Source organism: Carassius auratus, chromosome 50 (assembly GCF_003368295.1).
Source record: "Carassius auratus strain Wakin chromosome 50, ASM336829v1, whole genome shotgun sequence".
Classification (NCBI taxonomy): Eukaryota; Metazoa; Chordata; class Actinopteri; order Cypriniformes; family Cyprinidae; genus Carassius; species Carassius auratus.
Genome location: NC_039292.1, coordinates 169,161 through 193,291, shown reverse-complemented (window position 1 = coordinate 193,291; position 24,131 = coordinate 169,161). Strand labels below are relative to the sequence as shown.

Here is a 24,131-nt window from a genome sequence, read left to right as displayed (position 1 = left end):
ACAACATACACAGAATGTTGTTTAGTTATCTTTCAGAATTTTAAATATATTTTCAGTAAATGTGTAGAGGGGGAAGAATAAGAACGTATGCATAAATGTTATGAAATATTAAATGTAACTGACTGCCTGTTTATTAATTTCCACATTAGATCCACACATGCTCAGGACAATGACGCCCGAGAACATGTGTCACATGACCAGTCCTCCTCCTCTCCCTACACACCCCCACTATCCCAGCATGCACCGGGACATGTACCTTAAGCCAGAGCCTATGATCTCACAGTATTCGATTGGTCCAGCCAGCAGCGGGGGCGGAGACATGCAACAGAGTCAGATGCTTCATCAACTCCTACAACATCCACAAGGACCAGAGTAAGAGAGAGAACCAGAAAAACATTGTATTGCTTAGTGGTTGCTCTTTCATTGCTCAGGGGACTTTAAAAATATGACCTAAATTATTTCTTTTCCACATCAACAAATAAATGCTCTGTGTTTCTCCAGTGGGATTCCCGTGCATCCAACAAAGAAGAGAAAACATTCAGACTCTCCAAACAGCACTCTCAACTCTCAGATCCTCACAGGCATCATCAAACAAGAGCCAGGTGCACATAAACACACACACAGATACCTCAACACAACTGCATTTTCAGAACTACATGACGTAAACGTGTCCATGCTTTCACAGGTTTAATGCAGGATGCAGAAAACTCATACCTGGATCCAAACTACCAGTGTATAAAGTGGCAGCCGCACCAGCAGAACAAATGGACTACATTATACGACTCCAGTGGGAAAGAACTGTGGGTGCTGCCTTGGAGTTATCCACCTCTGCATTTAGATTTATGACAAAGCCATGAGAAATGCATTGAGGGCGAGAGTGTGTGTTTGGGATTTAATGGGGTATAGGGAGGGAGGTATCAGGCTGTACTAAAAGAACCAGAAGAGAGAGAGATGGCAGAGGCCAGGGAATTCCTATGAGGTGAACAGCGTGTAGGAGTGAGAGCGAGAGCAGAGATCTGGCTTACAAGAGGAATGAGGATGAACAGAGAGAGAAAGAGCAAGCACAAGTGGCATGACTTTGAGTTTTGAACCACCATATAGTCTTTTTAGAATTTAGAACATGGGTCATTCTGTAATTGTTGTGATGAATAGAAATAATTTCATATGAAAATTAGTGCTGTCAATCGATTAAAAAAAATTAACTAATTAATCGCACAATTTTTTAAAATTAATCGCGATTAATCGCGATTAATCGCAATTTAAAGACTGAAACTTTTTGGATATGTAAATGTAAAATTTAAATAATTAATGTAAACTCAAGACAAAGAAACTATTTAAATTCAAAATATGATTGTTTATTGGAATTTTTGTTTAACTTGTAACAGATTTTCTCATGTAAACAACATACCTGCAATAAACCATCAATATCCTCCAAATTAACTGTTGGCTTGAAAGCCATATTTATTACAGAAATAAAAACACAGGCATGTAAGTACTATTTGAATTTCAAAACAATCAATGCCAATAAAAAAAAAATGATTTCCATGTTGAATTCTAAGTGGACTGCAAAAAAATTCCAAAGTATAGTCATTGCCAGTGCTTTAAGTGGGCCGGTACGCACTGGTACTCAGTGGTCGCCCAGAACATGCTTGTAGCGTACCGGTACGCTCATTTGGACATCTGTTTTAATAGAGGTTTTTACCTTCACTGCCGATTTTCAGAGCGCCCTTCACAATGCAAGCTTCCTAATTCATCCCACCCAGAGCAGAAACTACATTACCCATTCACCCTTAAATAATACAAGTGAATAGCGCATGTTTCGCTTTTCCCACTGTTAAGTGTCAACAACTCAACGTGGCCGGAGAAGGTGTGTGAAAACTCGTTGTGAGTTATACTAAAGCAAAATCTTGAGTATTTATTGTCTGATAAACATTAAAAACTGTCTGCGGAGGTTGAGTCGCCCTGCAGCCCCCGCTGGCTGTTCATTGGCTGCAGCATCTTTTTTCTAAGTTCTAAAAAAATACCGTAGACGGCAAGGCACAAATTTAGATATTCATTTATCTAATTAATCTATAGCCTATGCACAAAGACAATATGATCTTTTTGTCCTCTTTTTGTTTTAAAGCTTGATGAAGAGAGAGAGCGCAAGTTGCTGCAGCTGCGAGGAGGACAGTGATGCACGTGCACAGGAGTGATTGACAGTTCGCGGCACTGTGTACAAAAAATACTCCGCTACATAATATTTTCGTTTAAGCTTATTAACGTTAGCGTTACAGAAAGGTCTGATTTACGCACTGTTACAACAGTCTTTTTTTTTTTTTTTTTTTTTTTTAAACAATGACATTTGAGTTCATGATTTTAATGTTGCTGTTTCTTGTGGCAGACTAAATGAAGAGTAATGTTTCTTGTGGCAGACTGAAGAGTAATCCGGCAGAGTTTTATACTGAAACTTTCCGTCTAAAAGTCCTTCCTTGGTCTTATCCATATTTCTTTGCACGTTGAACACACATAGGCCACAACTGGAAATAAAAAAAACTGCAACCGCGTTAATTGCGTTATTTTTTTTTAACGCGTTAAATATTTCAAATTAATCGAATGCGTTAACGCGCTAATTTTGACAGCACTAATGAAAATTAATTTCTACATACATTTTTATACATTTACATACAAAAAACTTGTGGATTTTACAAAATAATTAAAATTTATGTTAATAATTATTCATAAAATAAAAATATTTTATTTATTATATTTTACATACTTGAATGTGTGTGTGTGTGTGTGTATATATATATATATATATATATATATATATATATATATATATATAATTGTAATATAAAAATAACAGATAAAGTTATTTTGAAAACATTGATAGTGATATATATAGGATTACATTTGTATTTTATTTTAGTTAACAGAAAATCAATGACATCAATATTCATTACTAAACTTAAATATTAAATATTTTTTGTGTCAACAGATCATGTAAAAAAATAAAAAAATAAATATGTACACCACCGAACTATTGTAGTACATAGATTGAATGTAATCACTTTCATTTATTTAATAGTTATTTCTAAAAAATAAACTAGATAATAAATAATTATTAGTTATAATAATTAACATGTATTTTAAATATTATATGATTTAATATATAACATATAATACATTAAAAATATATATATTTAGAAATAGATTTTGATACTGATATTGTTTTTGACAGTAATCTTAAAATGTATCTAAATCATCTTTAAAATCATCTAAATAATATTAGAAAAAAATCATAATATACTTTCATTTAGGTATTTTTCCCTCTTATAGATGTAACAAAGATATTTTACAACCCCTCTCTTCTTCATGCAATTTTAGTTTTCTCTTTCTGCCTCTCCAGTCCGATGCCTACATATAGGGTGGACGCAGATAAGGGGTTTAACTTCTCCCTGGCTGATGATGCATTTGTGTGTCAGAAGAAGAACCACTTCCAAGTGACCGTGTACATCGGGATGCCAGGAGATCCCAAATATGTCAAGACCAGTGAGGGGCTACAGCCCATTGAATGCTTTTACCTGAAACTCAATGGGGTCAAGGTGAGCCAAACAACCAGAAAACATTTCACTACTGTCTATAAACTCTTGCCTGTTCTAGCATGTTTTATCTGTGTGTCTTCCAGCTGGAAGCGATGAATCAGTCCATTAATGTGGAACAGTCACAGTCTGACCGGAGCAAAAGACCTTTTAAACCAGTGTTGTAAGTTTTACACCATATTTACTAATATTATGTGTTAAGAGTGTGGATTTGAGGTGGCCTGTGACATAAATGTAAACTATTTGTTTTATAGAGTGACATTGCCGCCGGAGCAGGTGACCAAAGTAACGGTGGGACGTCTCCATTTCAGTGAGACCACAGCTAATAACATGAGAAAGAAAGGCAAGCCGAACCCTGACCAGAGGTATGAAATATAACCATGATAAAATAATGCTAACTAGATTTATTTACAACTATTTCACTGCCCCCTCAGGCCATCCAAGATGTAAATGTGTTTGGAGATTTGGAAGTGTATGGGTGCCGTCAGAATGAGAGTTTAAACAGTTGATAAAAACATCACAATAATCCACACCACTCCAGTCCATCAGTTAAAGACTTGTGGAGTAAAATCCATAAAAACCTCTATCCATAATATTGCTTTATCCCATGAAAAAAAAAACATATCGTCTGAATCAGGAGAGAAATATGCACAAGTCAACCAAAGTTGACAAGCAAAAATAGTCCGAAAGAGATCTTAACAAATATGTCAGTCTATTTTGATGTGAGAGGACAACAGGGATGGATTTTTTTTCACTGGAGGAAGCATTTTTGTTGATTATGGACTCGTGTTTTGGTCAGAAGCAATGGTTTAAAGTTAAAATGTGGATGATGGATTTGTTTCTTAAAAACACAGCTTTCCAATTCACAAAACGTTAATCGATGGACTGGAGTGGATTACTTGTGATGTTTTTATCAGCTATTTGAACTCTCATTCTGACGGCACCCATTCACTACACAGGATCCATTGGGGAGCAAGTGATGCAATGCTACATTTCTCCAAATACCGTCGATACTGATATACCACAAGATGAAAATAACACATAATATCCCTCTAATCCTCTTATGGTTTTTCATTAAAAACGCTTGCATGTGTATTTGGTGTAGGTACTTCATGCTGGTGGTTGCTCTTCAGGCTCATTGTCACAGTCAGAGCTACACTGTGGCGGCTCAAGTCTCCGAGAGGATCATCGTCAGGGTAACCGCTGTCAGTCTGGTCAGATCTGTCTGATCGACCTCCTCCAATCACAACTTGTTTCTGTGTGCCATCCATCTCTGACCTATCACTATTACTTGTTGCATTTGCATTTGATTTACTTTTGTCTTAGTAATAGTTTCTGCGATGCCACTTTTTAAATGTTTATTCTAATTGAGAAATAAAACTTCTGAAGACATCATCAATCTTAATTGTGTGCGAAATATTTATTTGAAGCTTTACGTGTAAGGCAATTGAATTTGCAGTAACACCTTCCCTTCTCAGCCGGTTACTTAAATCATTGTTCTGTTACTTAATCCTGTCTTTCCTTCTTTGTTTCTCTGTCTCTCAGGCGTCTAACCCGGGTCAGTTTGAGAGTGACAGTGAAGTGTTGTGGCAGAGAGGGCAGCTGCAGGACTCGGTGTACCATCACGGCCGGGTGGGCATCAATACAGACCGGCCGGATGAGGCTCTGGTTATCCATGGCAATGTGAAGGTCATGGGTTCCCTTGTGCACCCTTCTGATATTAGAGCCAAGGAGAATGTAAAGGAGGTATGTGTGTGCATATCTCTCTTTACACATGCTATAGGACCGTTTTGACAATTAAGAACATTGGACCACTATAAAAACATTTTTAATGGCACAAATGTCATGTTTTCATATTGTAATAATTTAGCTGCATTCGTTTATTCATTTACAGTCCACAGGTATCTCTCATTCTTTTTCTCTTTCTCCAGGTGGACACCACTGATAACCTGAGGAGGATTTCCCAAATGAGGCTGGTGCACTATCAGTATAAGCCTGAGTTTGCAGCCACCGTGGGCATTGATGCCACTTCTGAGACTGGTACTGTCCCCACAGATCAATCCCAGTTTAAATTCCCGATCGGGGTGATATTTCACCCTAAAATTCAAATTAAAAAATGTGTCATCACTGTATCTGGACGGTAATGATAACTCGTGTTGGTGAAAATATGCTTGGCTGTGATGAAAATGATGTTAAATTGAAAAAAATAAAAAATAGTTTTACTGAAATTAATGCAAAATAAGTCTTTATTTTAGTATTGTTTATAGTACTCTTTTGAATTCGATTTTTATTTTTATATTTTCAGTTTTCAGGTATTTTGTTCTATTTGGCTTCATTTTTCTTTTTTTTTTAGTTTTAGTCATTTTAGTAAAAAAAAAAAAAAAAAATCGAATATTTAGATTTTTTTTTTACATCAGCTTTATTTCAATTATCAAAAACATTTATTTTTAAAGTTTTAGTTTGTTAATGATTTTTTATTTTCTCCTTTTAAAAATGGGGTGAAATGTATGGAAGGCATTTTCTGCCAAATTTAAATAAATAAATTAAATGATTAAAATGAAAATTAAAACCAGATTAACGATTTCATTACAGAAAACTGTACGCAAAATATGTGACAAAATTGAGAATTAAATTAAATGATTTCATTTTCACAGTGACATCCCTGTCAAATTGAAACATAAAATGCAATTGGTGATTTCACATTTGATTTTCAATACAGTCTCAAGGCAAGACTGCCAATATTAAAATGAAAAGCCAAACGTGAAAAATAAACTCCAAATACAGTTTTTACAAAGCTCTTTATTAACGCTCACGCAATAATGGTGACACAATTCAAATTTAAATGTAAATTTTACTTTTCATTTTAACTCCTCTTTTATTTCAGTTTTCATTTTCGTTTTCATTTTCAAAGACAACCTGCATGCAAATTCTATGTTAATGAGTGGGTGTGGCTCAATTACGCTGTTACGTGGAGGAGCTAAAATGGCGGTTATGGCCAGTATAGCAGCAGAATTAAACCAGCTAGCAAACATTTCGGATGATGATGAATTCATTTTGCTACGAGTTCAATCTATATTGGATACACTTGGACATTTTGCAGCCGTCACAAACTCCGATGTCGATCCTCGAGTTATAAATAGTCTTAGTGAGGTTGTGCAGTGCAGTGACATCAGATTTTCCGGGGAGTCTCGTCCTGGCCCAGTTCGGTAAAACTGGCAAGATATTCACAGATTCGACTTTTCCGGATCAATAACTCGCGAGAGAAACGTTTTTGGTACACGAATTATGCCTCTTTTTACTCGTAGTGATGTAGTAAATGAGCTACAAGCCAGTTTGCCTGAAAACAAGCTTTCCTCCGCTCTGTACAAAATACGTTGATCTCAATGCGCTGGCGTCTGAGAGACAAGTCCTAAGGGACCGTCTGCAAAGTGCGAAATGCGAAAAAGGTTACTAATAAAATACTCAATAACTTCACAGTAACACATTGTAGTGTCACCAAATTCAGTTCACACATCACTGCTCTCCTGCTGCTTATACTACAATGTTGGTTTTAAAAATAGTTGCTTTTGCACAATTTTACGATTTTTTTTATTATGAAAACGTCAATAACGTTACTGTAACACACTGTACTTTCACCAAATTCAGTTCAAACATCACTGCTCTCCTGCTGGTTTTTTTTTTTCATAATAAAAAAATCATAAAAAATGTGACAAAGCAATTATTTTCAATATGAGTGTAGTAGTATAGCCAGCAGGAGAGCAGTGATGAGTGAACAGAATTTGGTGGAAGTAAAGTGTGTTACAGTAAAGTTATTAACTATTTTTCATAATAAGAAACACTAAAAAATGTGCAAAAGCAATTAATTCAAAATGAAAGTTGTAGTATAACCAGCAGGAGAGCAGTGATGTGTGAACTGAATTTGGTGAAAGTACAGTGTGTTACAGTAAAGTTATAAAAAAATTTTCCTTAATTAGTATTCATAAAAAACATTTGTTAAAGGAATTATTTGCAAAATTAAAGTTGTTGTAAAACCAGCAGGAGAGCAGTGATGTGTGAACTGAATTTGGTGAAAGTACAGTGTGTTACAGTAAAGTTATTAAAAAAATTTCCTTAATTAGTATTCATAAAAAACATTTGTTAAAGGAATTATTTGCAAAATTAAAGTTGTTGTAAAACCAGCAGGAGAGCAGTGATGTGTGAACTGAATTTGGTTGAAATACAGTGGGTTACAGTAAAGTTATTAACTATTATGTTCAATAATGGTGACTTTATTTTCCATAATAAAAATCATAAAAAATGTGCCAACGCAATTATTTTCAAAATTAAAGTTGTAGCATAACCAGTAGGAGAACCGTTATGTGTGAACTGAATTTGGTGGAAGTACAGTGTGTTACAGTACATTTATTAACTATTGTTCATAATTTAAAAAAAAATCATACAAAATCTGCCAAAGCAATTCCTTTTAAAATCAAAGTTGTGGTATAAACAGCAGTAGAGCAGTGATGTGTGAACTGAATTTGGTGGAAGTAAGGTGCGTTACAGTAAAGTTATTAACTATTATGTTCAATAACAGTGAAGTAATTAATTATTTTTCATAATAAAAAATCATAAAAATTTGCAAAAGCAATTACTTTCAAAATGAGTGTTGTAGTATAACCAGCAGGAGAGCAGTGATGTTTGAACTGAATTTGGTGGAAGTACAGTGTGTTACAGTAAAGTTATTAACTGTTTTTCATAATAAAAAAAATCATAAAAATGGTGCAAAAGCAACTATTTTCAATATAAGTGTTGTAGTATAACCAGTAGGAGAGCAGTGATGTGTGAACTGAATTTGGTGAAAGTACAGTGTTTTACAGTAACGTTATTGACGTTTTCATAATAAAAAAAATCGTAAAATTGTGCAAAAGCAACTATTTTTAAAACCAACATTGTAGTATAAGCAGCAGGAGAGCAGTGATGTGTGAACTGAATTTGGTGACACTACAGTGTGTTACTGTGAAGTTATTAAGTATTTTATTAGTAACCTTTTTCGCGTTTCGCACTTTGCAGACGGTCCCTTAGGACTTGTCTCTCAGACGCCAGCGCATTGAGATCAACGTATTTTGTACAGAGCGGAGGAAAGCTTGTTTTCAGGCAAACTCGCTTGTAGCTCGTTTACTACATCACTACGAGTAAAAAGAGGCATAATTCGTGTACCAAAAACGTTTTGCTCGCGAATTATTGATCCGGAAAAGTCGAATCTGTGAATATCTTGCCAGTTTTACCGAACTTGAAGGCACTGCACAACCTCACTAAGACTATTTATAACTCGAGGATCGACATCGGAGTTTGTGACGGCTGCAAAATGTCCAAGTGTATCCAATATAGATTGAACTCGTAGCAAAATGAATTCATCATCATCCGAAATGTTTGCTAGCTGGTTTAATTCTGCTGCTATACTGGCCATAACCGCCATTTTAGCTCCTCCACGTAACAGCGTAATTGAGCCACACCCACTCATTAACATAGAATTTGCATGCAGGTTGTCTTTGAAAATGAAAACGAAAATGAAAACTGTGAAATAAAAGAGGAGTTAAAATGAAAAGTAAAATTTACATTTAAATTTGAATTGTGTCACCATTATTGCGTGAGCGTTAATAAAGAGCTTTGTAAAAACTGTATTTGGAGTTTATTTTTCACGTTTGGCTTTTCATTTTAATATTGGCAGTCTTGCCTCGAGACTGTATTGAAAATCAAATGTGAAATCACCAATTGCATTTTATGTTTCAATTTGACAGGGATGTCACTGTGAAAATGAAATCATTTAATTTAATTCTCAATTTTGTCACATATTTTGCGTACAGTTTTCTGTAATGAAATTGTTAATCTGGTTTTAATTTTCATTTTAATCATTTAATTTATTTATTTAAATTTGGCAGAAAATGCCTTCCATAGAAATGTGACCAGTACAGAATATTTTGTAAAGGATGATTACATTAAAGTCACTATTTAGTAGTTAGGACTATAAAACTAGTGGTTAACAGAAACTTAGTGTGTCCAGCTAACAGGTTGTGTGTGTGTGTGTGTGTGCGTGTGTGTGTGTGTGTGTGTTACAGGGGTCATCGCTCAGGAGGTCCAGCAGATTCTGCCGGAGGCTGTGAAGGAGGGAGGAGACGTGGTGTGTGCTAACGGAGAGACCATCCCTAATCTACTGGTGGTCAATAAAGTATGAGCACACAAACACATTCTTACAGATGCACACACAGTCTCCCTGCCTCGCTCTCATGTGTGTGTTTGATTCTGCAGGAGCGGATCTTTATGGAGAACGTGGGAGCAGTGAAGGAGCTCTGCAAACTCACTGATAATCTGGAGACTCGCATTGACGAACTTGAACGCTGGAGCCGAAAGCTGGCAAAGCTGCGCCGACTAGACAGCATGAAGAGCACGGTCAGCGGGGGAACCGTCAGGTGTGTGTTTATGAAGCCATGCACTCACACATGCATCAGTTTGACTACTTTCAAATTTAGAATTTCTGAAGAAATATGCTCTATTTTTTTTTAGCCAATCAGGAAGCTATTTTAGCAGAACAGGAAGTGGACCACTCAAGAAAAAAACAGCTAAGCCGGGAAGCAAGGTATGATTGAAAAACAGACTTCCACTTTAATAAAATATTAATATGTTAAAAACAATAATGGAATGGAATGAAATGAGATGTGATGTTATATATCTCATTGCAGGTGAAAAAAAACAACATCAGTGTTGAGATTGTTGATTTTCATAAAAACAGTTACTAAAATTATACTTGAATAATAGGATGTTTATTGTGTGACTAATCATATTGGAAATGAAAGAATCATATTGAATGCAATAGAATCATGTAGGATGAGATATAATCATATTGAATGGGATAGAATCTCATGGAATAGAATAGAAACATATATGATATAAATCATGGGGAATGGAGTAGAATTATACTGAATGGGATAGAATCCTATATGGAATAAAGCAGAATCAAATTGGGTAGTATAGAATCAAATGGAATGGAATAAAATCATATAGGATTGAATAGAATCAGATGGAATGGGATAGGTTAATAGAATAGGATATGAATACAAATATAAAGAATAGGATTTGAACAGAATCGGTGGTATATGATGAGAGGTATGTAATAGAAATAGAATAATTTGGACTGGGATGGAATAGAATTGGATGGGATGAGATGAGATGATTGTTGTTGTTTCTGCAGCGGTCCGACCCGGAGCAGAGCTGCCTGAGTCACAGATTCATGCAGGGCACCATCCTGGCGCTGGTCATCATAATGACCTTCAGGTGAGGGAGGGAATCATTCTCCCCAAACAATAGACTGAATATTTTGAGTGTTTCATGCACATTATCATCTGTTCTGTAGTGTCATCTCCATGTCCATCCTCTATGTGCTCAATCTTCAACGTCGTGGAAGCATAAGTGATGTTGAGGGGTATGTACCAGCGTCACCACGTCATGCTCAGAGCTCTTTCTCTTTATTTCTGTATGCTCTCGTTTGATCTGCTGCTCATTTCTCTCAGAGTCGTTTGTAGCTCTGCGTCCCGCTGCCTTCTCTTCGTCTCGTGGACGCCCTTCCTCACTGCAACCGTCACATTCTGTCCATCCTTTTGTCTGTGGTATGCTGTCCACTTCCTTTCTCTCTGTTTCTCTATCACTTCATCTTCCCATACAGCCTGGAAAGATTTCCAGTCCTACGTTTTCCAAAAAAGGAAAATTGTATTGCTCAGAGGTTTTCGAGAAGCATGTGTTATGTTCACCAAGCTTGCATTAGTTTGATTAAAATAGAGTCATATTTTCAAAGAAAGACTAGTTTCAAAATATCCTTTAGGAGACAAATGAGGATTGATGAGAAATGTTTGGGTTCATATTGAGATCTCTGACTTTTAAATTTAAACTGATATCTTGGCAAATCTAAGCAAAGATTGAGCCATTTATTGTCATTTAATCTGGAAGAAACAACTGAGATAATTAAGTCTTTTTTTTCTTTCTGATATGATCATTTCTCTCTCTGTCTCGGCAGGTCTCGTTCTGCCGTGGGTTCGCCTCTTCAGACTTCTTTCTCCTCTGTCAGAGTGACCACATCCACTCTCTCCCCAGGTGCCAGAAAACACTCAAACAATGCACGTGGTATTTGCATGTTGTGATGATTAGTTTCATAGACATTCATCATCTGTTTACAGACTCCACCTCGCCATCGTTGTCCAGTCATCATTCAACACCTGCCTCAACCAACCAATCAGCCACTATCAGTCTGTTGCCAGGCAACAACCAATCCACTCCCGGTATGACAACAATGTCACCAGACAAATGACAACTTTTGGCAAACTGAAAGTTTGTGAATTGATAGCCATCAGAGCAGTTTCAAACAAATGACTTCGTAACACTTTACTTGAAGCTTTTATATTTAATGCATTAAAGAAGTATTTAAATGCATTATTATGCATTGAAATACACCTTATAATGCACTGTAGAATCTAAACAATAAATGTTATACATTATAATATTTATATTTTAATTCCTACACCTTTAGAAAGTATATTCGATGTAACAAATCTGCAAAAATGATAATTCGTTCTAACTTAAGTAATACAATGCAAAGAAAATATACAATGCATTATAATGCACATTATGAATACTTTAATAATGCATTCAAGTAAAGTATTATCAATTATGCCTTGATCTTGAAATTGAACCACTTTTTTATTCCATGTCTTACTCTACATTTGTTTAAAAAGACCAGTGTTTCACTCAAAAAAGTGCATCACATTATTTGAGTAAAATGAGTTGCGAATTCTCTTTCAGGTTGAATCAATAAATCATTTTGATGAATGATTGAATTAATGAATCAGTAAACTGACACTCGGTGATGTCTTGTCATATTATCTTATCAAAGCTTCTCTGTACTGCTCTTTTTGTTGGATTGAATACAAAAAGAGCTCATTCAAACTTTCCTTTCATATTATACAGTATAGTTTCTCTCTCTCTCTCTCTCTCTCTCTCTCTCTCTCTCTCAGACTCCAGCACTGGCGTTCCCACCCAGGCCACGATTAACAAGAAGGCAAAGTCTCGCTTACTGGACAAAGACAGCCGGAACAAGAACCGCCTGAGTCACACGTCATCTCCTCTGTTCCTCAGTAAAAGCAAACGGCCGCCTCAGTCTCCAGAGCTGAGCGGAGCAACCAAACGCTTGCCTGGTGGACAACAGCCACCGTCCCGCAGACAGCGCAGTATCAACACACAGGGTACAGACACACACACACATATATATATAAATATAGATCTTTATTTATGTAAAACTATGCATTACATTTAATTTAAATTTTTGAAAACTATTTTCAATCAGATTGAATTGCTTTTTATAATTAATTATCATTACTATAGTAATAAATCATTACTATAGTAGCTTTAAATTATTTTACTCTTAAAAATAAACATTATTTCTTTTACATTTTGAAAATATTTTTTAATTATATTTTTTATTGTTCCATTTTTATATTTAATTACATTTATAAACCTGCCTTTGACAATAGTTAATATCTGTATTTTCTCTGCAATGTCTGTGATTTTTTTTTTTCAATCAGAGCAGCTGTTAAAATCAAGAAGAAAAATAAAGTACAAATCTAGCCAGTTACATTTATCAACATAATGCATGATAATAAATAGCATTATATACCGACATATATAAAAATATAATTAATATATGAAACATGACTCACATAGACTGGCGTAAATATATTTAAGTGAAATAAAACCACTCACTGAATCAGTTATAATTTAGTTAATTGAAAAGATTCAATAGATTAAATTTACTTACTCTAATACTAGAAAGTATTTTATTTTTTCCTGTGAGATAAAAGGGTCTCGTGAAATATTTATTTAAACCATCATTACATTGTTCAATCTTATATTTCCATCAAAATCAGCACAAATAAATTATGAATTTTTAATGTTTGTTTTATACACAGGTGGAAATCCAGCAGCATGTCTAAGCAAACTTCACATTGTGGAGATGGATCAGGAGATCAGAACGCTTGATTGTTCCTCGTCTGAGAGCTGCAGGTGTGTGTTCAGATTGTATAATATCTCACTGACATTATACTGATGTTTCAGGCTTCTGAGCTGATGCGTTTTATTCGTTTGCAGCTTCACTCTGTTTCTAAATGGAGACAGAAACTCATCTATGTCTTCCGTTACTCTGCACATGATGTGAGTATAAACACAGTTTTAGGCTTTTGCTCCAGTAATATTGAGAATTGTTTTATAAGAAATTAGGCCTAAAAGGAATAGTTCACAAAATGAGCCATCACTTGGATCCTCTGCAGTGAATGGGTGCCGTCAGAATGAGAGTCCAAACAGCTGAATAAAACATCACAATAATCCACACCAGTCCAGCAGTTAACATCTTTTGGAGCAAAAACTGTTTATAAGAAACAAATCCATCAAGACATTTTAACTGTCCAAAATACGTGCCCATAATAACACTTCCTCCTCACTTCCACTTCCTTAATTCTGACGGCACCCATTCACTGCAGAGGATCCACTGATGAGCAAGTGATGTAATGCTAAATTTCTCCAAACCTGTTCTGATGACGAAACAAACTTTAAGATGGCCTAAGGGTGACATTTTTTTATCAGTGGATTTCCTCAGACACATCACAGATGTCTGGGATAATCCCGAATATCCTCTGACCCTAGAATCACCCCTGATGCACTTCTGACTCATCTTAGATCTCTTGTTGTCCTTTAAGCTCATCCTCCGAGGTCTGGGTGTGGCAGTGTGGAGCCACCAGGGGGCGACTTTGTCCAAATCAACCAGAAGCTTCTTTCTCACTAGAGCGGAGCGCTTATACAGCGGTGAGATTACTGGTCCCCGTTTATTATGATGTTGCACTTTGCAAATCTCTTGTAACATGCAAACCTCTTTTCTGACAGGGGACCAGCCACCTGTGGTCACTTCCTGTTACGCCTTTTCAAGAGGTCACCTACTATTTTCGAGTGTCACATTCAGTGAGTGAGCTTCAAACATGACGGTTCATCTCTTGCTCTTTCAATGTGTCCTGACCAGACACCAACCAGAAATGACTGCTTGATTCACATGGAATGTGCAAAAGAATCAGTTCACAAAAATGAATCAGACTTCACAGTATTATTAGAAAAAGATCTGCCATGCATTTTTATTGTGCATGGTTAAGACTCTGTTTCATGTTTGATAAATTAACCATTGTTCTCTCTTGTTTACAGAGACAAACGGGATGTAGCAATGAAGATGGCGATGTGTCCTCGCAGTGCTCTGAGTACAGTTTCCTCATTCAAAGCACATGCTAAGCAGCGTCAAGGTTCATGATATTCAGCTTCAACTTCTCCTCTGTCCACTCGTATCACCGCCAGAGATTCAAAGACTGTTTTATCTGAGTGAGCTGATAAAGACATCTTATCTGTGTTTGTTCTAGGCATATTTGTGCAAGATGAAAAGAAAATTAGCATTAAAAAAAAAATTATTCAGAGATCACTCAGCCTTAACCTTTATTATATATTACTGCTTATATACACACTTGCACACATACACACAAACATTTATATATTCATTGTCTTTTTGATTTGCCAGGATGTAATATAAACAGGTACCAGTTAGTGACTTTTGGGTGGAGTTCACACTCTGCAGTCTTTTCTCTCTGTCTTTATGTGAAATTGACTGTAATATCATAAAATGCTCTTGCAGTCAACATGAAATATAAAAAAGGACCAAATTTACCCTCTTAAAACTTGCTTTTGTGCATGATTCAGCAATGCACATTATTTGCATTTCCTTTAAATGCCATTCATTTCTATGTGTTTTTTAATATTGAAGCAATAGTTCACCCCAAAATTTTAATTTGCTGAAAATGTACTCACCCTTAGGCCATCCAAATTGTAGATGAGTTTTTTCTTCATAAGAACTGATTTGGAGAAATCACTTGCTCACAGTGAATGGGTGCCATCAGAATAATAGTTTATAATACAGCTGATAAAAACATCACAATAATCCACACCACTCCAGTCCATCAGTTAATGTAACAAATACATCCTTTTAATGTCAAACCATCGCTTCCAGCTAAAATATGAGTCCATAATTCATAATAATGCTTTCTTCAGTTAAGAAATTGTATCATCTGAATCGGGAGAGAAATATGCACATATCAGGCACCGTTTACAATTGAAAACCATTATAAACAAATATCTCTCTGGATTTTGATGTAAGACAACAACAGGACTTTATCACTAGATGAATTGTTATTATGGATTCATAGCCATCAGAACGATATTTTTGGCAAGAAATCTCTCGTTCTGATGGCTAATGCTAAATTTCTCCAAATCTGCCAAGAAGCATTCATTTTCATTCTTAATGCAAGTCTTTACAGTGAACCATCTGCATGCAAGTCTTTTTATTTTTCTTGGTCTCTGACTATTTATACACTGGATATGGCTTTAACTGCACCAGCTCATTATTAATGAGACACAAATTAGGTTGTTTACCTCATTTTTTGTTAAACTCCTCATAACTACTGTACAACACTATGAAGGATTTTATTATTAATAATAAACAGGCAGAGTCTTTATGTTAAAGGCCTCAGTTCTGCTGTCGCATTCACTGGAGAGAAACAGTTAAGATACAGATATAAAGAAAGCAGTGTATAAAAATAAAGCAGGAGCCATAAAAGCAACTACTGGATTTGTCTAAAAGTCACTGGATGTCTCTGTTAAACTGGATAGACTTCTCACTGGAACCGACAGCAAACACTGGATCTTAAACACCTGTCAGGAAACACTGCAAATTGAGTTTTGACTTTATTTTATTCTTTCCTTTTCCTTCTTTTACAGTGTATATTCTTTCATTTTTAATGCATTGTTTTGAATTCACGTAGTATGCTGCTCTACATACTATGCTTTAAGCCATAACTAATGATTGTGTTCAAAATTAGAGCGGATCTCTGTTGTTTTTCACAGGTTTTGTCAGACAATTTCCTAAACTTTCAGTGTTTCTAAACAACAAAACTAATATCAGTCTTTCAAGAAGAAAAATGACTTTCATGTAATCCAGGACTATGTACATTTCAACACCATATTTTGAGTCTTACTGTCTTTGTTTGTTTCTTATCCTTGTATACCATACATTTTGATGTACTAGATACTGTTTGAATATTTTAAAGCAGTAAGGAAAGCCATAATGTAGTCTTTGTACGGCTGGGTAATATGTGATCATGTTTGTCGTGGTCAAATCAAGAAGAGAACCAGGAGTGTTAACTAAAAATTTTGTGCACTAAAATTTCCATAATGCCATACTAATGCATGATACTGAATCTGAATATTAAACATTTGAAATGATCTTTAGAAATCTAATATATGGCTATTTTTAAAAAATCATTGGGAGCATCACATATTCTGTCATGAATAAACCAGCCTCTTGTGGAAGCACTTGCAAACTATGCACTGTAAATATTGTTCTTCTAATGTTATCTGTGGCATTTAAAACTCTGTAATATATGAAAACTCTTCTAAATGTTCTTGTGAGAATTCAGTTTGGTTTTTATTATTTGTTATAACTCATATTTCATTATGTACAACTTTATTTCTGTTCTTTTTACTCGTCATTAGATTCGTTTCATAGCATGTTTGACCTACATTTATGATTAGCTTGTTCTATGTTAATCATAACAAATTTGATTAAATACATTACTTTTTAAAATATCTTTTTTTTGGGGGGGGGGGGGTGAAATATACCGTTTATCACTGACACAAAAATATTTTCTTATTTTTATTATCTTTATTGACATAAGCCCTGTAAGACCTAAAATATTAAAAACTGTTTATTCATTATTGTGTTTATGATACATTTTTTCATTTCCAATTCTTTCTCTGAGCTTTCTGAAAGCCTCTGTTGTATATTGATACATAATCGTTATTTTTAGTTCGTCTGCATAATTTGTCTGACTTTTTTGACATGTATGTGTACTGATGTCATAATACAAATGCATGCAAGCATGATGCATAAATAAAAATTCTGGATACTAAATTTAAATTCGTCTTTGTGTTAGAGCCATATGAAAATACAACCACATACATAAATAAATTAAAAAAATATATATATTATTTACAAATAAATGTCGTTCTATGGATCGTTGAGACTCTTATTTTGTATTGTGCTGTGAGTCACTCCTCTTCCGGTCACTCTTCACTTACGTGGCTGTTTTGCTCCTTTTGCGGTCTGACAAATTTTGTCTTCACCTGTCACACGATGGTAAATTACGCATCATTTTACAGCAAATTACTATAGAGAGTCCAGAAATTACTTGAATCTCTAAATAGCGCGTCTAGTATATTCTCTAATCGAATCTGTCTTATTAAATTGCTTCAGTTTGGTAGCTTTAGCCGTTAGCAACAGTTAGCTGAATCCTTCTTTGCACTCCAGACAGATATTAACGTTGTACAAAATATAATATACATGTTTATATATACATGATACTTGATCTGAACATACAATAGTTGTTATGCAGAGAGAAGTATTTAAATTTAGGTTACACCATACCGTATTTGTTTATAAATGATGTCTCTTAGTTATCAGTAATCAATTTCAGTTCAGCACTTTTACACGCCTGTTCTTTCCAGCCTCTTGATGTCATGTTTACTGTTGGTTTTCTAGCTGTTATGTGTTGTTTAGCACATTGTTGGACATGTCCAGGTGTCTGATGTCAGATGTTCAGTAAGTGTGTGACTGGTTTTCTGTGCAGGAGCTGGAAGCCATGACTAGATACACCAGTCCAGTGAACCCTGCAGTGTTTCCTCACCTCACTGTAGTACTGATGGCCATCGGCATGTTCTTCACCGCCTGGTTCTTTGTGTATCCTTCTCTACCAACAGAACTGCATTTTAGGAATCAGAAATATGACTGTAACCTGAAGCTGAAAAGGTGTTTGTATATTTGCATCCTTGACTCTCGGTCAGATATGAAGTGACGTCCACGAAGTACACGCGAGATCTGTACAAAGAGCTGCTGATTTCTCTGGTGGCTTCGCTCTTCATGGGCTTCGGCGTTCTGTTCCTCTTACTGTGGGTCGGCATTTATGTCTGAAAGTGAGTGACTTTTTTTGCATTTATGGGATCAAGATAATTGCGGCCTCACTGTTCAAACTACTACTTCATGCATCTCTGGGTTTATATCACACAAGAAGTCAGAATCTTGAGAGATAAATGTGCAGGTGGGAGGAGAAAAGTCTGTGTGTGTGTGTGTGTGTGTGTGTGTGTGTGTATGCAGGTGCTTCTCTATAAATTAGAATGTTGAGGAAAAGTTTATTTCAGTAATTCAACTCAAATTGTGAAACTTGTGTATTAAATAAATTCACTGCACACAGACTGAAGTAGTTTAAATCTTTGGTTCTTTTAATTGTGATGATTTTGGCTAACATCTAACAAAAACAGGAGAAACAGGCTTCCATACATTAGTTTTAATTTATCATTTGTATTTTAATTTTTGGTGAAGTTTTACTAGTTTTGTCTTTATTTTTCATTTATGTGTCATTTTTTTATAAATTTTTAATTCAGTTGTATTTTAGTAAACCAGTTTAAAATACAAAAAAAACCTTTTTTTAGTTTTTTATAAAAAGATTTCCTCTTTTTTTTTTTTGTTTGTTTATGGTTTTAGTTAAGTATATAAACTCTGTCTGTAACTTGATCGGTTCATATATATTATCCTTGAAATGACTGTATTTACAGTCCCTGAATTTCCCGGACTGGACATGATTTCTGTTTATTATATTTGTTGTATTTGTGTTTGTCAGGTTGTGGGATGACATGTACAGGAAACATTCCAAGGTGATCAGAAGGTGTTTTCTGGGACTTCAGGCTTCAGCACTGAAGCGCTGGGGGTTTGCACTGGCATGATGGGATTGTGGCTTAATATTTCACAAATAAAACTTGTTTTTGTTAGAAAATCAAAAACGATTCTTGGTTTTTATTGATGTGTCCACTGTTAGACATGTTTTCATTCTCGAGGATTATTTTCTTTATTTAAATCTCTGTATTTAGATTTTTTTTATTGTTTAACCTCATTTAAGTCACATTGTATTAAAGTATCGCTGAATAAAGAACTGTGTAAATGTATGTTCAATTCACATTCAATTATTCCATGCTTTAAAAAAACAATAAGATATTATGTAATTAAAATATTTTAATAGCGAACATATATTATACAAAAAAAATTGAATATTTCAGTCATGTCTTGACTGCATTATGTCTTAAGTGCTTTATCGACAAACAGTGCTTGATCTGATTAATTATTGATTTGTTTCTTACAATCATGCAGCTTTTTGCTTCACGCACATTTACTGATGGACTGCAGTGCTGTGGATTATTGTGATGTGTTTATCAGCTGTTTGGACTCTCATTCTGACGGCACCCATTCACATCCATTGGTGAGCAACTGATGCAATGCTACATTTCTCCAAATCTGATGAAGAAACAAACTCACCTACATCTTGGATGGTTGAGAGCGAGAACATATTAATTTTTTTATCTATTGTTCCGTTTCCTAATTAACAACAGGTTGTCCCTTGTGTTCATCCTCTGATTTATTTTAAAACATAGCTTTCTATTTGTGTCTTGCAGGCGGTTTATAGAGCGTAAAACCCCAATCCAAGCTTAATCTGACTGACCAGAATAAAACAAGTCTGTCAGTGTGGAGATCTCCGAGATAAAGCAACTACAGCCATATGCCATGACAAATAAAAGAAAATTTGATCAGATTTGGAGAAATGTAGCATTGCATCACTTGCTCACCAATGGATGTGAATAGGTGCCGTCAGAATGAGTCTAAACATCTGATAAAAACATCACAAGTAATCCAGTCCTTCAGTAAATATCTTGTGATGCTAGAACAACACAATCCGTCTATGGTATGTTTTAACTTGAAACCGTTGCTTCTGGCCAAAATATGAGTCCATAATAAAGATTTCTCCAGTGATGAAGTCCATCTCCTGTTGTTCTCTCACATCAAAATCCACCCACATATTTGTTTTCAAATGTGTTGGACCGTTTTCTCCAGTAAACAGTGCTTGATCTGAGCATATTTCTCTCCTGATTCAGACGAGATAACTATTTCAGCAGAAAGCGCCGGTTTAAACGCCTTGATGTTGGATTTATTTCTAACAAACATGCAGCTTTCCGCTTCACAGGTTTTCATTTTCTGCTTTCTTCAAATGGGTCTGATGAAATACAAACTCATTTACATCTGGGATGGCCTGAGACAGCATCAGAGACATGAATCAGGCCGGTGGAAAATGTTTATTAGTACAACACCAGAAGAATATGATCTCTATTACAGCATAACAAGTGCACTGACGCTCTGCTGTTCACTCACTTTGTGCAGTGTTGGGTGAACACTGAGGCACTTTGTTAATGCTCCGTCCATAATTTACTGGAAATATGCTGAACAGGTGAGAAGCAATTTATGATAACTAGCTTTACACCTAAGATCTGTTTAGAGACATTCAGACGTCTTATGCTTCAATCATTAAAAACACAGAATGTGATCTCTCCATTGGCCCGTGTGCACCACAGAAGCCATCTTGGCTCTTTCCTACAGTTTTAAGTTTGTTTTAAGGTGGCGGGGCTCGCTCCGTTCAGTTTCCTGAAATGCTTTGTATTGCACAACGTTAAGGTTCCTCGTGCACCATTCTGGGTTGGTTTCACTGTGGCGCTCTAGCGAATGCATCTCGGAGCCACGGGGAGTCTTCGTAAAGTCTGGGGTCTCCCAGGTACTCCGTCGTGCGTTTGTAGAAGTAGTAATACAACACAGCAGCTGGGGAGATACAAAACCAGTAACAGGCAAGGGTTAACTTTTGGGGGTTTGGCTAACGTCCGACGGACGGCTTACCCAGTCTCTGGAACACAAAGAGAACCTGCAGACCGTCTGTCCACACGAACCCACTGGACTCCATCCACCTCAGGTTCTGACGGGAAAACACCAGAAAGAAGCATTTTTGAATGCAATATTAATCATTTTTTAATGCATCTATTATACAAAAAATAAAAATAATTCAGCAAAATGGATAGAAACTAGAAATTAAGAGAATAAAGAGAAATTAAAGTATTTTAGAAAAACATATGTATATAGAAATGTTACTGTTTTATTATATATCATACAATTATCGTTTCAGAAGAATGGCTTTAACCATTGGCAAAGAACAGAATAAGGAAACGGGAGTATTTTAGAAATGCAATCAGTTTTGAACACATTTGTATTTATATATTATACAATAATAATAATGTTCTGCTAGTTTTTAGGCAGAATTGATTTAAACATGGGATAGAACACAATAAAGGGAAATATAAGCATTTTCGAAAAGCATGTAAAGAATCAATTTTGACATTATTTTTACAAAATTTTACAAATAACAGATTTTTATGTCTTTAAAATTTTTCATTGATGTATTATAATAATAATAACAATTTTATACAACATTTCAGGAGAATGATTTAAACTTGAACTGAACAAAAAGACTATTTTAGTAGTACAAATCTACTTTGGAGACATTATAAATATTTTCTATTTTATATTATACTATAATAATTTTCTGTACAATTTTAGCACAATTATTTTAAGGTGAAACGTGAATAATTTTATGAATTTATTTTATCTTTAATTTTAATATTATACAATGATCATTTTCTGCAAAAGAACAGCAGCGATTTGAAGGGATTGATAGAATTTTACAAATGACTTTCAGTGCTCACAGATTCCATGTAGGACCTAGTAATAATCTGTGTGTGTGTGTGTGTGTGTGTGTACACACCATGACCCAGCAGTGAAAGCTGATGCTGAGGGTCAGGTAGAGCGCAGACACTATCAGCAGCGCTCTGAAGCGCTCCAGTAACAGCGACACCAGCCCCACCTGGAACACGTATGTGTTAAACATCATGAGAAGAATGATGATCACGTTAAACAGGATGCCGATGTCCTGAATTCTGCACAAAGAACACAAATCATTAGAAAACATTAATGCATCTGCTTTGATTGCATTGCATTCAAGGTTTGCATTTTAGCATTTCATCTGCATTTTCACCTGTTTGTTCAAGAACATGTAATATTTTTTTAAATATGGCATAAAACACTGCTCATTTTCTAAATATGATCTGCTATCAATATTGAGCTAATCAGACTGATGCTATGAATACTGTAAGTTGATGAGAGATCTGTAACTCCTCACATGAAGAGCACGAGCTGTATGACCGGCGCGGCCCGCAGCAGTTCACTGAAGGAGTTGACGAACAGGTCAAAGGTCAACAGTGCCAGCTGGGTCAGCAGCACCAGTGAGTAGTTATTGGTCTGGAGCATATCTGCAGTGATCCAGGATCTACTGGAAGACTACACCAACATATGAAACGCTTCAGCAGACGTGTGACGTGGAGCTCATCTCCTTGTGATTATATCGAGGAGAATCCATCTCACTCCTCCGTGAGAAACCAAAGGACGGCGAGGACAATCGCTGGAGTTGTTCCACTGGCCGTTTAATCCTGGCACCAGCCATGACGAGTAAATATTGATGTTCCTCCTGAACGGATTACAGAAAAGACCAAATCACGTCAGAAAAGCGTTCAGCTAGCTAACTAACTCTTTCTGAATATCTGTATGTGTTGAATCTGTCTCCTTCAGCGTGTGTTGCACAGGAAGAGCAGCAGGTCACTCAGGGGATAATTAGGGGTTAATTTGAGCGAGTGCAGGAGGAGATGAGACGCTCTGGACATCTCTAATCTCTGTCTGATTCAGAACAGCCAGATTAACCAGCTTCTCTCAACACTGTGACACATCCAGACTGTGCTTTCAGTCCTAATGAACTAACTCGATTGTGTTTAATGACACAAGGCACCAGATTAACTGCTGCTCCTGTGAAATCTGTGTTCACCATCTATCTATCTATCTATCTATCTATCTATCTATCTATCTATCATGTTGAGGGTTTAACGTTACTGTTTGCCAACAAGGGTACAGATAGGGAAATCAACAAGTGCAATTAAATATTAAAAACAAGAATATATAATAAATTTAATCCGTTTTTAGAGCGAAACTACTTCAAACCAGACCCATGAACTGTTTGTTTACTCTGATCAAGAGATTTAACAGCTAAGAATGCTAACTGCTAACCAAAAGTACACAGCTTTAATCTTCCGCTCGCCTTTAAACCCGTGCGAGTCCGAACGTGTCACGCAAGTCGTCTCCACAAAATCCCTATGAATCATACAATCTTCCGTGTGGATGGTAAAATCATCCTGATTTCTTGTGATTGTAGCGGAGAGTTTCTGATTTGAGCTGTTTGAGCACGAGCGCAGACGCGTCTCCCATAGCAACGGCTCAGAAGTCCGGTTACCGTAAAGACTGAAATATAGGTGTAAAATAAATATGTAAAAGTATATATTAAAATAATAAACATTTCAGTTTTTTTCTAATACATATTAAATATATATAACCTTACACTCTTTGTGTGTTTTTTTATT

The 24,131-nt window shown here is 35.7% G+C and overlaps 2 protein-coding genes and 1 pseudogene across 3 annotated transcripts; 2 read left to right on the top strand and 1 right to left on the bottom strand.

Annotated features, from left to right (window-relative positions):
• The window catches only part of LOC113066526 (myelin regulatory factor-like), a 34,681-nt pseudogene extending 19,158 nt beyond the window's left edge, over window positions 1-15,523 (top strand).
• Window positions 15,524-17,792: 2,269 nt separating this feature from the next.
• On the top strand, window positions 17,793-19,580 carry LOC113066525 (transmembrane protein 258). The gene is made up of 4 exons (XM_026238405.1): window positions 17,793-17,883; window positions 18,374-18,483; window positions 18,588-18,716; window positions 19,421-19,580. Exons 1-3 carry the CDS (start codon window positions 17,881-17,883, stop codon window positions 18,712-18,714), a joined length of 240 nt encoding a protein of 79 aa, XP_026094190.1. The 5' UTR covers window positions 17,793-17,880; the 3' UTR covers window positions 18,715-18,716; window positions 19,421-19,580.
• Window positions 19,581-20,902: 1,322 nt separating this feature from the next.
• LOC113066524 (transmembrane protein 138) lies at window positions 20,903-23,973 on the bottom strand. 2 transcript variants are annotated; one of them, XM_026238404.1, is made up of 5 exons: window positions 23,782-23,973; window positions 22,847-23,191; window positions 22,433-22,604; window positions 21,514-21,589; window positions 20,903-21,438 (listed from the first exon to the last, which is right to left on the bottom strand). In XM_026238404.1, the coding sequence occupies exons 2-5, from the start codon at window positions 22,972-22,974 to the stop codon at window positions 21,326-21,328; spliced, it is 489 nt and encodes a 162-aa protein (XP_026094189.1). In that variant the 5' UTR covers window positions 22,975-23,191; window positions 23,782-23,973; the 3' UTR covers window positions 20,903-21,325. The 2 variants fall into 2 exon arrangements, with proteins under 2 accessions (XP_026094189.1, XP_026094188.1); XM_026238403.1 differs by having other exon boundaries at window positions 22,847-23,973.
• Between the last annotated feature and the right edge of the window lie 158 nt (window positions 23,974-24,131).